Source organism: Lutra lutra, chromosome 16, assembly GCF_902655055.1.
Source record: "Lutra lutra chromosome 16, mLutLut1.2, whole genome shotgun sequence".
Lineage (NCBI taxonomy): Eukaryota > Metazoa > Chordata > Mammalia > Carnivora > Mustelidae > Lutra > Lutra lutra.
In genome coordinates, this window is record NC_062293.1 from 15,366,928 (window position 1) to 15,379,173 (window position 12,246).

General features: G+C 35.8%; 1 protein-coding gene across 9 annotated transcripts in view; it reads right to left on the bottom strand.

Annotated features, from left to right (window-relative positions):
- Positions 1 to 12,246, bottom strand: part of TANC2 (tetratricopeptide repeat, ankyrin repeat and coiled-coil containing 2) — a 375,400-nt gene that overhangs the window by 125,225 nt on the left and 237,929 nt on the right. For all 9 annotated transcript variants that reach the window (XM_047706886.1, XM_047706885.1, XM_047706884.1 and 6 more), the window contains one exon: positions 6,471 to 6,734. In XM_047706886.1, the coding sequence (XP_047562842.1) occupies positions 6,471 to 6,734 (264 nt within the window). The remainder of the gene's footprint in view (positions 1 to 6,470; positions 6,735 to 12,246) is intronic.

A 12,246-nucleotide genomic window follows, 5' to 3' on the forward strand; every position in this document is an offset into this window, starting at 1 on the left:
ACATGGGGGAGCGGTAGGAGAAGGAAAAGAAGAGGGTAGAAAGAATTTAAGTGAGTACAGAAAATATTTTCCAATACTTGAATTTAAAACAAACAAATTCTAATAACAAAGAAAAATCATTATTTTGTGGTATTTGATATAAACAGTGTACTTTCTGTTAAAAAGATAAAAAATGACACCAAAAGCATGATCCACAAAAAGAAAAATTTGATAAACTGATGTTATCAAAATGTTTGTGCTTCAAAATACATCAATGAAAAAATGAAAAGATAAGCAACAGACTTGGAGAAAATATTTTGCAAACCCGTCATTTGATAAAGCATTGTACCCAGCATATACAACAAATGCTTACAACTCAGTAAGACAAACAATCCAACAAGAAAATGTGCAAAGGGTTTGAAAAGATATTTTACCAAAAAAAATATATGAATAACTAATGAGCACACAAAATAAGCACACAAAATCAACACCATCAGTCATTAAGAAAATACAAATTAAAAATATAACAAGATAGTACTTCACACCCACCCAAGTAATGATAGTAAGAGATAAGACAGTAACAAATGGTAGAGAGAATGTGGAGAAAGAGGAATCCACACATACCTTATGGGTGGGAATGTAAAATGGTGCAGTACTTTAGAAAACATTTTGGCAATTTCTTAAAAAGTTAAACATAAATTTACCCTATGATACAGCATTTCCACCCCTAGGTATCTATCCAAGAGAAATGAAGCCATATGTCCATCCGAAGACTTGCATGTGAATGTTCATAGTAGCACTATTCAAAATAGCCAAAAACTGGAAAAAACCTAAATGCCTGTCAACTGGTGAATCGATAAAATGTGGTACAGGCACACGAAGGAATACTATTTGCAATAAGAAGGAATAAACTTTTGATACATGCTATATCATAGATGAACCTCAAAAACATGATGCTAAGAAGCCAGACACAAGAGACCACAGACTACATTTATACAAAATGTCCAGAAAAGTTAAGTCTACAGAGATAGAAAATAGATTAGTGGCTGCCTGGGGCAGGGGAAGGGAATAAAATTAATATTAAATAGACGTGAGGACCATGTCATCACGACATATTATTGGGATGATGAAATGTTCTAAAATTGATTTATGGTAAAGGTTGCATAACTTAGTAAATATGCTATAAATTACTAAATTGGGTAGATTATTCAAAATGGGTAAATTTTATGATATGTAAAACATAACTCAAAATAATTGTTTTTAAAAAAAGGATAAATCCACATAGAGACTGCTGCTTCAGGACTTTATCTAGGGTAACACTGAACTAAGGTAGCAATTAAAATCATTTCTGGCCAGTTTGGGTACTGATCCTAGGTTTATGGTCTGAACACGTGGAACACTTTAAGTAAATTATCCATTTGTTGAAGTTACTAGGTTATTTTATACACACACACACACACACACACACACACACACACACACGTATATATTCATTCATTCATTCGTTTATTCTGAGAGAGAGGGGTGGGGGGCAGAGGAAGAGAGAATCCCAAGTAGACGCCACCCCCAATGCAGAGCCAGACAAGAGGATTGATCTCAGCATCCTGAGATCATGACCTGAACCAAAATCAATAGTCTGACACTTAACAGCCTGAGCCACCCAGGCGCCCCCTAGGTGATTTTTAATCAACACTAAAAATAGGTATTTCTTCAAAGACCTAGTTATGTCACCAAGAACCACTATTTCTAAACCAAAGGGAAAATTCTTCTAGAAAGACAGAAGCCTAAATACTTTATACATTTTTTTTAAATTGAGCTATGGCTTATATATGTTAACTATATAAATCTTAAGTGCATAGCTCAATAAATGATTATATGTGTACACACCCATGCAACCACCATTCAATCAAGATATAGAAGGCTCCCTTGACATTCCCACCAAAGGTACCCACTATCTTAGTTCTATCACCATAGAAATGACATAGTTTTGTCTATTTTTCTACACTTCATATAAATATACATATTTCATATAATATGCCCTCTCCATGATGTTATCTTGGCTACAACATTTTTTTTCATTGTTGTATAAAATTTATTAAACCAGTCTACTGTTGACAGACATTTGGATGATTTCAGCTTTTGGGTATTATGAATAAAATAGATATGAACATTCTTACATTTATTTATATTTATTTTAGTTATTTTTTGGTGAATATAAAGACTTTTTTTTCCCAGTAGGCTCCATGCCCAACACGGGGCCTGACCCTGAGACCAAAAGTCATGTGCTCTACCAGCTGAGCCAGCCCGGCACCTGGGGATTTATTTTTGATGGCCATTCTATGCAGGAGTGGAACTGATAGGTTTTCGGTAACATGCATAAACAGCTTTAGACACTTTTAATAGACCTTGCCAAGCACCTTTACAAAGTGCTAGTTCCAGTTTATTATTACACTCCCATTAGCAACGTATGACAATTTCAACTGCATCACATCCACACTAACATGTGGTATTGTCATTCCTTTTAATTTTGTGGGTATGCCCACAGTCATATCTCACTGCCAGGAAGTAGGAAGGATCTGTTATCTTACTCTACTTCTAACAAATTGGGATGGCGGAAGACATCAGATATCTAGGTCAGAGATGAAAGACCTTTCATTATTCAGAAGAAAAGCAAAAGCCAGAGTATCAATACTGGAGTTGCTCTCTGAGGCGGAATTCCCACGGGCAACACCAAGAGCTGGGTGACACCAGCACATGCAGATGGGTGTGCTGTGAGAAGAGGTGCACTGTGCCTATGAATTAATTTGTGTTTTCTAGGAATTTGTAAGTGGAATCCTATATTATATTCTCCTTTTTGTCTGACTTCTTCCACTCATTGTAACCGTTCTGAAACTTGTATGCATTTCTGCAGTATCAATAGTTCATTTCTTTTTACTGCTAGGTAGTACCCATCGTAAGGATATGCTCTAATTTGTTTATCCATTCAACTGCTGGGGGCCATCCGGGATGTTCACAATTTTTGGCTATTAACAAATAAAGGTGTATACCTTTGTAAGAACGTATGTTTCCATTTCTCCCTCTGTAAATCCTACTGATTTTTTGACCTCACATGTCTCTTACATATATTATAATCATATATAGGTATATATTATGTATTACATATATAATCTGGATATTATATGTATAACATATATACTTTAAAGACTCATAAGTAATAGTAACCTTTGGAGAGGGGTACTAGATGGAGAGAGGAGTGGCTTTTTCTCTTATTTTTTTTGTTCCAATTTGAACTTTTGTTTGATTTATATATATATTATGTAACACATATGAATCTTTAATTTCTAGAATATGTCAGCAGGAACTACTGGGCAAGGAAATTACGGCTCTGTTTTGTTTTCTTCTTTGTATTTCTCTGTATTAAAAAAAAAATCTAATAAATGTTACTTTTTAAGGCAATAAAAGAAGAAAATCTCCCAAGCCATTTTCTCAACTCTACCGATACCTGCTGATTCGCTCCCTATAATTCTGCATAATACCACAAGCTTTTGATGAACTATTTTCTCTAACTCCAGGCTCTCCTCCTTCAGTTCATCCTATATGGATGAGTATATAGCCATTTTTCTAACCTGCAAATCTGGTTATACAGCTCTTGCTTAGACTGACTAGCAACAAAATAAACCTAATACGATCAGAGCACAGAAGCTCCTCGGTATCACCTGCAACATCATTTTCTACTACGCCGTCACTGTACCCCAGGTTCTGGTCATGCTGAAATGCCAATAACATGCCAAGTTCCTTCACTTCTTGGTGCCTCCTTCCTCTTTTTTCTGTCCTTCTTGTGACTTCTCGCTCATCCCTTTCTGTGATGTCTTCTATTCCTCTCTACCCTCTCCCCCTCCTTTTTAAAAGATTAATTATTTTGAGAGAGAAAGAGAGCAAGAGCTAGGGGGAGGGGCAGAGGGAGAGGGAGAAGCAGACTCCCCAATGAGCAGGGGAACCTGACATGGGGCTTGATCCCAGGACTGTGAGATCATGGCCTGAGCAGATGGCAGATGCTTGACTGACTGAGCCACCCAGGCGCCTCTACCCTCCTCCTTTGAGTTCAGATGCTTCCCTCCTCTGTGTTCTTGTGGTACTTTATAAATTACTGTATTATAGCAGTTATCACACTGAGGCTGACTATTTTACGAAAACAGCAATGGATGTCAATTAGAATTCCATCCTGTAATTCTCTGTAAAATTATCTTTTTTTTTTAAGATTTTATTTATTTGAGAGAGAAAGCACAAGCAGAGGGGAGAGGGAGAAGCAGTCTCCCTGAAGAGCAGGGAGCCCAACATGGGGCTCGATCCCAGGACTCTGGGATCATGACCAGAGCTAAAGGCAGATGCTTAACCCACTGAGCCATCCAGGCGCCCATGTAAAATTCTTATCCTAATATTTGCTGAAGTCAGTGTCCCAAAGAGTATGCAAAGTCTTACTGAAGTTGAAGTGTAGCCACAAATATATTGATGCCTATAAGGGGTAGAGTTGCTAAATGGCAGTTAGCAAAAAATATACCATGAGAGGTAGTTTAGAAGCCCTCAAAATTCACAGATTGGATGGCAATTCCCTGAAAGTTGACCACAATTTAAAAGATTTTATTAAGTAACTAGAATATCAGCTCTTGCAAGATAAAATTCTAAATAAACGAAAATCTTACAATCCATGTAAAAGAAAAAAGGCACTCTTCATCTGATAAAATGTTGCTTGCTTTGTAAAGTTTTTTAAAAAATATTTTAAATGGCATTTTTTACCTGGTGATTAAAATACTAGGTTCTAAAAAAAGCTAAAGTTCTGTTCTCTGTTCTGTGTTCTCTGTAAAAAAGTTAAGTTCTGTTCTCTGTGATAGAGCTATACAGTCAATTTCTTCTATATGTATTAGAGAAGGAACTGGTAACTCACTGATACGACAGTTGCCTTGTGCTAATTTCTAGAAAACAAGAATGTTAGAAAACTTTAGAGAGAGAGAGAAGGATAATATCTGGCCAGTTCGTCCTGTTCAATTCTTTGTACAACCTAAGGTTAGCATCTGAATAGAGTAAATATTGAATACAGATATTTGTTCCTAAGAAGGGCAAAGTCGTGCTCGCTTCGGCAGCACATATACTAAGAAGGGCAAAGTACTTTATAATCTCTCCAGTAAACTAAAAAGAGGACAAGAGAAGCTTATACTTTTGACTCCTACCAAGTGCTCAGTGCCCTTCTCTAATAGCAGAGCCGGAATTTTCTTATAAATCGCTGCAGCTTAGTTAAGAAGGTGGGATGTACCATTAAGACTGGTAGCTATACTTCCTCAATGTTCTGCAGGCAAGGACTTAAACGTTTCTTTTCTGGAAAGACTGAATTTGCTTAGCACTGTTTAAGTTACAGCATTCTAGGATTCTAATATGACGTCATTAGTAGGGATCAATATATTCCAAACAACCTAAGAGAGAAAAGTTTCTGTCACTATTTAAAGTGAATAATCTTGAAAAATTAATATTAAAATCCCTACAGTTACCACATAAACACATGTGATGACTGAGGTTGATGTTCTCCCAGACAATGGAACAAAGAGCAATGTTTTAGAAAAGGTACAAAAAGGCAAGAAGCATCACATTATTATCTGTATAACATAAATCGTTTTATCTGGGAAAAAAGAGTTCCCAACTACAATAAGTGTTTTATTACCTTGTGTCAGAGAGACAAACCTTTCAGGCATTCATCAGGCGAGTAAGAAAGATAAACATAACTAAGATATTATAGTAGGGACAAAATCTAGATGATGTTGCATTTTGAAAATGCCAGAACGCCCAACTATTCTGCAAAAGCTCCTGGTCTGAATTATTAAGTAGCAACTTAGCTGTATAAAAATATCCTTTGACATCAATTCTGAATAGGCTAAAGGATAATGGCTCCATACTTCCTTTATGAGTTTATGACTAAGACTGCTAGGAGTGTTTGAGTTATTCTTTCGCAATGTAGGTACCTGGTGATTTTCCTATGATAGGATGACCAGGGTATTGTGAAAATACTGAGCTCTGCCTTACCTGCCTGTCACTCCCTCAAACTATGGATGACGATTTCTGATAACACAACTTCTACTGAAATACACATTAATTTTAAAGTGTTTTTTAACACTATTGTTTTTAAAAACCTCAAACGGAAATCTTTTCAAAGACTTCAGATGTGAAAACAATACAGTTAGAAATTCAATAATAAACTTTATTGGTTTTACTTCTGATTTTATGCATGCTGTTACACACTTTGGGAGCAGAACTAAATAACCATTTGAATATGATGATATTCATATTCAAAGCCAGGTTCAAAAAGATATACACGTGCATATTACCCAAACACAAAAGAATAGCTTAGTCAAAGAAGATGAATGGAAAATTCTGTTAAAGCAGAATTTGCTTTCATTCCAGTATACACGCCGGTAAAATGGTTAATTTAAAAAAAAAAATCTTACCTGCTACTGAATTTGGCCGTGGCATAAGATACAGAGGAATAGACTGTACGGACTGTGATAAAACTGTTTCCAAATTCCTCTCTGGGATCTTATTCAGACTATAGGTAGAAGCCGTCATGTTTTCATCTACTCGATACAAACAGGAATCCATGCTGGATTTTTGAGACTGCCAAGGTTTTAGGTTTCCTCCAGATCCTAATTCTTTACTGCTTTCCCCAACATATTTCGTGCGTTCTACATTTTCAGAATAGCTTGTCAACGTAGCTGAAAAAGAGAGTAGAACAAGTTTAAAAAAACCCTCACAAACTTAGAGATTAAGCTGTTTACTACTATGCAAATTCATGACTAGCTATTAAGAGTAGTAATGATATTATTTTTAAGAAGTTACAGATGATCGTTTCATCTCCACCATGAACTTTAAATAATTGAAAGCAAAATATAATTCTTACATATTTTCTCTCACATCTGTTATGTATTTAGTTTAACAACTCTATTTTAATGGAACTAAATACATTCATACATCAGTGCTTAAAGATCTACAACTAGAACCTATCAATGCTAAAAATTTCAGAATTTCATCAAAAAGGGAATTAATATAATTTTCATGGATTGCTGGAGAGTCCTCCAAATCTCAAAAAGATCTTTATGTTGTTCTTTTTATCCCATATTTTCCCTCAGTTAAATTTATTTCCTGTCCCCTTCTGTGTAGTTAAGAATTAGAAAAAAACAAACGGTCCTTAAGTAGATACATAGGATATACAGGAAAAATAATGTGTCCAAATTAGGAGGCAGTACAGGGCCTTCTTGTACAGCTACCCTCTGTACCGCTAACCCTAGATGTCCCTGCATGAAATCAAACAAAACCCGAAGATTTTAAAAAATTTTCATCAATGCTAGAAATGCAAGGATTAAAAACATTAAAATCAAGATTATAAAAATCTTAGCAATAATTATAAGAATAAAAGAGGTCATCCCAGGAGAGTTTTTAATAGGTTAGTTCATATTCTCTTCTTACATCTTCAATATACTTGTTGTTAAAAGAAGAGACCTAAATTTATTAGGTAATTTCCATAATCCCTTTTAGTGAGGTTTTCTCTTTGGAAATGTAAATGGAGTTCTGGACTTTGTAGTAACAGGGGAAAAGATGAGTTACAAAGGAAGACACCCCCCGTTGCTTTGAGCCTTTCTGCTCTTTACAATAATAAGTCCTCCTTGCATCTGAGAATTAAGTACTGCCAACTGGTCTCTGTATCCTCACTGATACTAAGGGAGTCTAGTTCCAAGGCAACATCTACTTGTTGATTGCATCAGAGTGGGCAGTCACCATTAGGCTTCAAGATGACAAGGCTCCCTACCCCTACCTACTCTTGACACATTCTCCCCCTTTTTTTTTTTTAAGATTTATTCATTTATTTGAGAGAGAGATAGAGTGTGTGTGTGTGTGCAGGGGGAGGGGCAGAGGACAAGCAGAACCCTCAAGCAGAATCCCTGCTGAGTGTAGAGCCCAACATGGGGCTTGATCCCAACCCTGAGATCATGATGTGAGTTGAAATCAAGAGTTGATGCTCAACCAACTGAGCCACTCAGGTGCCCTGACATATCCTTTTTGTATATTGCCCCTATTATCTTTTTTATATATTGCTGGACTCAATGTTGGAATTCTGTTAAGGACTTTTATATCTATGTTCATGAGAGATACTGGCCTATAGTTTACTTTTTTTTTTAAAAGATTTTATTTAGAGATCACAGAGATCATAGAGATCACAAGTAGGCAGAGAGGCAGGCAGAGAGAGAGAGAGGGAAGCAGGCTCCCTGCTGAGCAGAGAGTCCGATGCAGAGCTCAAACCCAGGACCCTGGGACCATGACCTAAGCCAAAGGCAGAGGCTTTAACCCACTGAGCCACCCAGGGGCCCCTGTAGTTTACTTTTTATATAATGTCTTTGTCTGGTCTGATCTTAAGATAATGTTGGCCTCATAAAGTATTCCTTTCACTTCAACTTCCTGGAGCAACTTTCTGTAGAGATGGGAGAAGATATGTGCAAATGTCATTACAGACAAAGGGCTGATAACCAAGATCTATAAAGAACTTCTCAAACTCAACACTCAAAAAACAGATAATCACGGCAAAAAAATGGGCAGAAGACATGAACAGACACTCCTCTAAAAAAGACATACAAATGGCTAAGAGACACATGAAAAAATGCTCAATATCATTAGCCATCAGAGAAATACAAATCAAAACCACAATGAGATATTACCTTATACCAGTTAGAATGGCAAAAATTAACAAAACAGGAAACAACAAATGTTGGTGAAGATGTAGAGAAAGAGAAACCCTCTTACACCACTGGTGAGAATGCAAACTGGTACAGTCACTCGGAAAATAGTGTGTAGATTCCTCAAGATGTTAAGAATAGAGCTACCCTATGATGCAGCGATTGCACTACTTGGTGTTTAGCCCAAAGATAGAGACACCGGGAAAAGAAGAAGCACATGTACCCCAATGTTCATAGCAGCAATGTCCACAACAGCCAACTGTGGAAGGAGCCGAGATGTCCTTCAACAGATGAATGGATAAAGAAGATGTGGTCCATATACACAATGGAATATTATTCAGCCACCAGAAACGATGAATATCCACCATTTACATCAACATGGGTGGAACTGGAGGGGATTATGTTAAATGAAGTAAGTCAAGCAGAGAAAGATAATTATCATATGGTTTTACTCATATATGGAACATAAGCAATAGCACGAGGATAATAGGGGAAGGGAGAGAAATCTAAAGGGGGATAAATCAGAGAGGGAGATGAACCATGAGAGACTGTGGAGCCTGAGAAACAATCTGGGGGTTTCAGAGCAGAGGAGGTTGGGGAAGGGGGTAATGGTGATGGGTATAGAGGAGAGCATGTGCTGTGACGAGCACTGGGTCCAATTCTAATGAATTGCTGAACTACTACATCAAAAACTAATTATGTACCATACAGTGGCTAACTGAACATAATAAAAAAATAATAATAAAAAAGAAGAGAAAAAGAAATGGTATTATGTCTTCCTTAAGTGTTTGGTAGAATTTACCTGTCAAGGCATCTGGACTAAGAGCTTCCCTTGTGGGAGAGTTTTAAATAACAAATTCAATTTATATTTAACAGCTATAAAACTATTCAGGTTATCTTTTTTTCTAAATGATCTTTGGTCATGTATTATTTCCAGGAATTTGTTCATCTAAATTGTCAAATTTATTGGCATAAAGTTCTTCATGATATTTACTTACCCTTTTAATGTTTGTGGGGTCTGTAGTGATGTCCCTCTTTTGTTCCTGATATTGGTAATTTTTATCTTCTTTTTTTCCTGGTTAATATGACTAGCGGTATATCAATATGATTTTCTCTGAGAACAAGCTTTGAGTTTCACTGATTTTCTCTGTTCCTATTTCACTGATGTCTGCTTTTTATTATTTCCTACTTTGGTCTGATTTGAATTTCTTCTTTTTCTTGTTTAAGTAGAAGTTTAGTTCACTAATTAAAAAATTTTCTTTTCTAAAATAGGCATCTAATGTTATAAATTTTCCTTTAAGCACTTCTTTAGCTGCATTCTAAAAATTTTGATGTTTTGTTTTCATTATCATTCAATTAAAAATATTTTAAAATTTCCACTGTGATTTTTTTTGACCATGTTACTTAGAAATGTGTTTAATTTCTAAGCATTTGTGAAATTTCCTGATATTTTTCTATTATTGGTTTCTAGTTTAAACACTGTGGTTAGAGAACACAGTTTGTAATGGTTTAGTCCATTTACCTTTATTGAGACCTGTTTTATGAAACAGAATATGGTCTCTTGGTGCATCTTCTGTGTACACCTAAAAAGAATCTAAACTATGCTATTGTTAGGTGGACTGTCCTATAAAAAATAATTAGGTCAAGCTGGTTAATGGAATTGTTTAGGTCTTTTACATGCTAATTGATTTCCTACTTGTTCTTTAAACCACTGAGAGATGAGAGGTAAAAAAATCTCTGTGGATTTCTGCCATTTTGAAGCTTTGTTATTCCACGCATGAATATTCTGGATTGTTATTTCCTATTGACGAAATGATCCATTTATCATTATGAAATGACCTTTCTTGATAGGTTATCACTGTTTATTTTGAAATCTGTCTTGATACTCTTTGTTCTGAAACAAGTGAATGAGGGAGAGGATGAGCATACAGTATAGACTCCAGGACCAGCAGGAGCAGCAGGGACTTAATATTCATTTACCAACCATTTCTAAGTCTTTTTGGTAAACTGCTACTGGTCATCTTGAAGAACTGGATTTGGATCTCTCCTCTCAGAAAAGAACTGAGTATCACAGTATCATGTTCCCAGGTGAGACTAGATGCTAAAAGAGGGTACTAATAATTGATCTATGTAGTATAAGAGTTGAACTGGATTTGCCACTGTAAATGTACTTACTTACCTGCCTCTTGTCTGGCTACATAGACTCTAGCAGTGGTGTAGACTATTCCCATGATTGGAGCTGGGTCCTTGTTATTAACATCCTGCTCCATACTGAAGAAATGGCTATAGTGGCTATTCTTGGTCCTTTGTAATAATCATGGGCAGAAGTCAACCACTGTCTTCTGTACTGCCATATAGCCTTTTATCTGTCTCTAGACTTCCTAGTTGCCATGGAGACATGAGATGCAGTAGGGCTACTGGATTTATGCAATAGTAAGAGTCAGGGAAATAGTATCTTATTAGGGCTAACATACAATGTGAGAAGGGAACTAGCAGTAATATCACCTTGTAATTCCCCCTTCTAGTTAAGAAATGCATGGTCTCTCTGAAGACTTTCAGTAGAATCAAGCAATCACCTCTGCCAGCTCTGTAATTCCTTTCCTTATAATTGTTTCTCCTCCTTTTCTGCCTCACTTCTCTTTCATTCACTCATTTCCTTCGTTTATACTCCCTTAATATAGTATGAGCACATAACTTTTTTGTCTCAGGCTCTATTTTTCTAAGGAATCTATGCTCAGGAAGTCTTGTTGATGAAAATGTTGAGAACCATGGGATACTCTTATAGCTAATCCAAATATTCAAGTCAGTTTCAGTACATAGTCAAAACTACTCACTTTAATTAAAAATTCCTTTCATATATTCAGATTTTCAGTCATGAATAGTCCAATAGTTCCTAACTTTTTGTTGCTAAACATAATGCTATACCTTTCCCAATGAGGTTATCATGGATTCCACAGCATTATTTTGTAATTTCTAAATGTGTTCAGTGATAGCATATTTATATTATGTATGTACCTGTGTGTTCTTTTATTTTATATATATATATTTTTTGTGATAATGTTACAACTATTAATTTATCACCAAGTATCTTGCTTGTATTATCTCATTTGAAACTCTATCAATATGTATAAGGAGAGTTGCATTAACCCATTTTCTAGATGAGAAAGATAATACTCTGAGAGGGTAAGTGATGTTCTTACGATCAATCAGTTGTTAAGTGATGAATCTGTGATAGTGTGTTCTCTTCCTAATTTCTGAAAATTATCTCATTAATTTAGAATATACTTGAACTTTTTTTTAGTAAAATTTGCTAAATATTCAGTAAAAATTGGAAAAAAGTATTTCATTTGGTATAAAGATGTAGTGATTCAGCTGGCTTTGTAATTCTTTGCAAGAAACTTAGAGTTCATATAGCTGCTAGGATCAGTATGCTGAATCAAGCCAGAGAAGGAAAACTCTTGTTCCCAGAGAACTTGTCTACATGTAAAGTGTCTGCTAT